General features: G+C 42.3%; 1 protein-coding gene across 1 annotated transcript; it reads left to right on the top strand.

The window, feature by feature from the left end:
* The first annotated feature begins 661 nt into the window (after positions 1–661).
* Positions 662–3,784, top strand: LOC116379421 (sodium/hydrogen exchanger 7-like). Its single transcript, XM_031841380.1, has 6 exons — positions 662–820; positions 1,340–1,452; positions 1,527–1,632; positions 2,237–2,378; positions 2,490–2,595; positions 3,618–3,784. Exons 2-6 carry the CDS (start codon positions 1,347–1,349, stop codon positions 3,767–3,769), a joined length of 612 nt encoding a protein of 203 aa, XP_031697240.1. The 5' UTR covers positions 662–820; positions 1,340–1,346; the 3' UTR covers positions 3,770–3,784.
* The last annotated feature ends 832 nt before the right edge of the window (positions 3,785–4,616 follow it).

Here is a 4,616-nt window from a genome sequence, read left to right as displayed (position 1 = left end):
CACGGTGTGTACTACACACTCATTCTACACGGTGTGTACTACACACTTAGTCATAGTAGTACAGACTGTATGCTATTAGAATACTATTCTAGAAGTCTTCCTCCCGACCAGTTCTCAAAGCCAGAGATGACGGAGGAGTTTCTGTGACGAGATGTCAGACGATGTAGAGTCTCAGTAACAGTTAGTTTAACAGCCTGTACTTTGATTCCAGACGGTTTTTGATGAGTCAAACAAACGGCCACAGGAAACAGGAAACAGGAAGCAGGAGGTCACGTGAGCTCGTTCACTCTGAGCACATGTGAACAGTTTGAAGTTAACGTGTTGCTTCAGTTCATCAGCTTTAGATCACTGGAGCCACACACGGCAGTGTTACTGGGTCATTGAACCACAGACGCTCTGCCATGTAAATCCTTCAGTTTTATTTGATAAGAGTCGCTCCTCACAGAGTCGCTCCTCACAGAGTCGCTCCTCACAGAGTCGCTCCTCACAGTCAGGAACACACACACGTCCTCAAAAACATTGGAATCAGTATTGTGTGTGTGTGTGTGAGCCTCTGGGATAGTGTTTGAGTGGAGCTGCTTGTTTTATAACCGGTCAGACAGAGGAATGTGTGTTTGTGTTTCCAGTTTGACAGGGAGTCACCCCCCCCCCCCCCCTCCCCGTGTGGCCTTCACTGATTGTTGTGACACTTTCGTTAAACTTAAAGTGTGTGTGTGTGTGTGTGTTTCCTTTTCCTTTTCCAGAGACACTTCTTCAGGAATCTGGGCTCGATCATCACTTATGCGTTTCTGGGCACTGCCATCTCTTGTTTTGTTATCGGGTGAGTTTCTACTTTCTGTTCATGAAACCTTGAATGTGGGGTTGGTAATCTAGATCTAACAAGTGATCCGGCCTATAAACTCAGCTCAGTGTTGTAACTCTGAGCTCAAAGTGTTTAAACGTCTTCATCACTTCATCACAGTCCTCTAAAGACACGCCCCCTAGATTATCCTGAAGAATGTAAACAAACAACATGGCTGCTGTTAAGAGAGAAGCTGGAGGAAGACGAGCAATGAGTGACAGACAGACGGGTAGGTTGGTAGGCAGGTAGGCAGAAAGATAGGTAGGTAAACAGGCTGGCAGACAGACATTGAATCGTTCCTTTGGTTCTGAATGAAATGATTAGTCGTCTTATTTCAGTCTTTCAGCCTCAGAAACAGATTCTTCTCGTTTCTTTCTCACTGATTTTGATTCACTGATTGCCGAAATAAGAATTTCAATAAAAACATATGAAACATGTTTGTGAAGAAGATGACTAACCCTGTCTTTAATGATGGAAGCTCTGTCTGTCTGTCCTCAGGAATCTGATGTACGGTGTGGTCAAACTCATGCAGATGGTCGGACAGCTGACCGACAAGTTCTACTACACCGACTGCCTCTTCTTTGGAGCCATCATGTCGGCCACAGACCCGGGTACGTGACCACACGCTGCGTCAGCAGTTTGTGACCGAGCGGATGAGCTAACGTCATGTTCTAAATGTGTGCAGTGACGGTGTTGGCCATCTTCAACGAGCTCCACGCTGACGGGGATCTGTACGCTCTGCTGTTTGGAGAGAGTGTGATGAACGACGCGGTGGCCATCGTGCTTTCCTCGTGAGTCCCTTTCCCGCCTTCTTCACCAGATAAACGTCTCCGAGGCTCCTGACCTCCTTTTCCCTCCTGATGGTGAAATTCAACCCTGAAGTGAGACAGATTCAGCTGCTCCTCTGGACGGACAGACGGCCCTCTGCCTCCCTCTGCTGGAGATATTACAAAGCACCTACTGACTATGTATTTACTGTAAAACAATGGAGCATCACCAGAGGAATTTTTAAGTTTTATTTTAAATGTTTCCATAATTTTGTCTGTGTGATTCCTATGGGATCATTTTTTATTTCATTTTATTTTGAAAGTTTGTCTTCTCACAGGTTAACAGACGAACAAATTGGCCTTTATGTGATGTCGTCGCTTTTCTGCTTTATTGTATTTTATTTATGTTATTATACTGTTATTATACTGTTTTTAAAGTGAGGCACAAAGGGTTAACAAACTATTATTGTGTTTCATTAAATAAACAAATCATAGGAACAGAAATTATTTCCCAAAAAGAGCCAAAGTTACAGTCCTCCTTGTCCTCAATCATGAGGAGGTGAATCCATTCAAACCTCATTGACGGATTGGTTGATTCCTGACTTTAAATCCGTCCTCTGTGCTGCAGGTCTATCGTGGCGTACCAGCCCAGCGGAGCCAACACACACATGTTCGATGCCTCGGCCTTCTTCAAGTCGGTGGGGGTTTTCCTGGGTATTTTCAGCGGCTCCTTCGTGATGGGTGCAGCCACAGCAGTCGTCACCGCTCTCATATCCTTCACAAACACAGTCTACTTTCAGACGTATTTGATTAATGTTGGACAGCAGGTGAGTTATAGTAAAGATCTAAAACTCTGTTGATGTCTTTAACTCGACTCTCACGTCACCAAGTTCACCAAGCTGCACTGTTTCCCGCTGCTGGAGACGGCGCTCTTCTTCCTCATGTCCTGGAGCACCTTCCTGCTGGCTGAAGCCTGCGGGTTCACAGGTGAGCCGGTCCGAGCTGCTGTGGAGGAATGTGTGGAAGTAGAGCGCAGACCGCTGTGGTCAGGATGCTGAGAGGACACTACTCAGCACATGACTTTATCATATGTTTGGACATGTATTCACATTTATTTCTGATATCTTTAGAATATTTTTCACGTATTTCTGGACATATATTCACGTATTGTTTTTTGGAAATTCATAAACGTATTCTTCTGAACATTTTTCACACATTTCTTTCCGGACATTGTTTTGAATTCTTTCGTTTGTTTTGACATATTTTCACACATTTAAAAAAATATTTTTCACATACTTTTAACTATTTTTTTAGAACTTTATTTTGTGACAGTTTTCTGTAATTTTTTACGTATTTCTTGACGTATATTTACATATTCTTTTGGAAATACACATTTCTCTGACATTTTATGGACATTTTTCACATATTTTCAGACATTTTCACATATTGTTGTGAAGGATGTGAAAAACAATATTAAGCTTATTATCGTTCCACACTTTGTCTTCTTCTGTATTTACACTATTGTTATTAGTTGGTTCACGGGCCTTTTTATTCTCCAAAACATCTTTAAAAGGGAAACTTTCAAGAGACCGATTAAGGAAATAATAAAAATTGAAGCAGCCGAGGCTGAGACATCCAAAACCCCGAGATAATACATTTCCCACAATGCAACTCAAATGCATCTTTTATTAGACTTCCCTTCCTGTTAAATGCCCTCATATTTTATGACGCAGTGACTCTTCAAATGAAGCTTCAGTTGTTAAATATCTGTGAATGTTTCTGCAGATAAAGTTATAATTCTTTTAATTCCGAGCTGTTGATTCTGCTGAATGACGTCATGATGAGCAGTTTAGACTGAACAGCCTCAGAGAGCTCAATCTGTCTGTTATGCAAATGAAATGTAACGGGGACTTAAACACAGATTATGCAGCAGATGTGCAGGACATGAAATTAAAGGGATAATATGATAATATGACTCCCAGTAACGAGCTGATTGTTTGTGACTACAGGCGTCGTGGCCGTGCTGTTCTGTGGCATCACGCAGGCTCACTACACCCACAACAACCTCTCTGCAGAGTCCAACAAGCGCACCAAGCAGGTACATTCTGACCACTTTCTGCACATGCAAACCCCGTTTATGCCCCCCCCCCCGTGGTGGTAAGGACCGGTGCTCGGCCCACGCTGCCAGATGGTTCCATGAGCGGCCTGCTGTGACCTTAATCTGGGTTTTCTGAGGACGTCGCTCCCAGACAGGGTTCAGTCTTGAGGTCGGGGTGCAGATTAGGGACGAGCAGCGTAATGCATTCAGGGACCAGTGTTCCAAGTATTCTAGCAGACTACACGTGTACAATATGACAAGAATCTTCACTTTTAGACAGTAAACATTGCAAAAAACTGGTTCCTTAACTCGTCTTCTTTCAGACGAGAGGAAATAAAACATTTATTTTATACTTTGTCTGTTTACGTCTGTAGATTTCTACTAAATTCACCAAAAGTTTCCATTCGATAATGAGACATTTGCATATTTAAAAATAACATTTCATAAAACTTGTAATACAATAAATACTCCTCTTAATGTGAGTGATGAAGTGGTGAAGTTTCATGGTGATATCTGTGAGTTCATGTTGTGACTCTATTCACCTGTAGAGTCTTCTTAATGTGAGTGATGAAGTGGTGAAGTTTCATGGTGATATCTATGAGTTCATGTGTTCACCTGTAGAGTCTTCTTAATGTGAGTGAAGTGGTGAAGTTTGATGGTGATATCTATGAGTTCATGTGTTCACCTGTAGAGTCTTCTTAATGTGAGTGATGAAGTGGTGAAGTTTCATGGTGATATCTATGAGTTCATGTGTTCACCTGTAGAGTCTTCTTAATGTGAGTGATGAAGTAGTGAAGTTTCATGGTGATATCATGAGTTCATGTGTTCACCTGTAGAGTCATCTTAATGTGAGTGATGAAGTAGTGAAGTTTCATGGTGATATCTATGAGTTCATGTGTTCACCTGTAGA

Source organism: Anarrhichthys ocellatus, unplaced genomic scaffold (assembly GCF_004355925.1).
Source record: "Anarrhichthys ocellatus isolate YVR2014 unplaced genomic scaffold, GSC_Weel_1.0 scaffold4291, whole genome shotgun sequence".
Taxonomy (NCBI): Eukaryota; Metazoa; Chordata; class Actinopteri; order Perciformes; family Anarhichadidae; genus Anarrhichthys; species Anarrhichthys ocellatus.
Note: the sequence above shows the minus strand (reverse complement) of the source record. Positions and strands in the feature narration are given on the sequence as shown.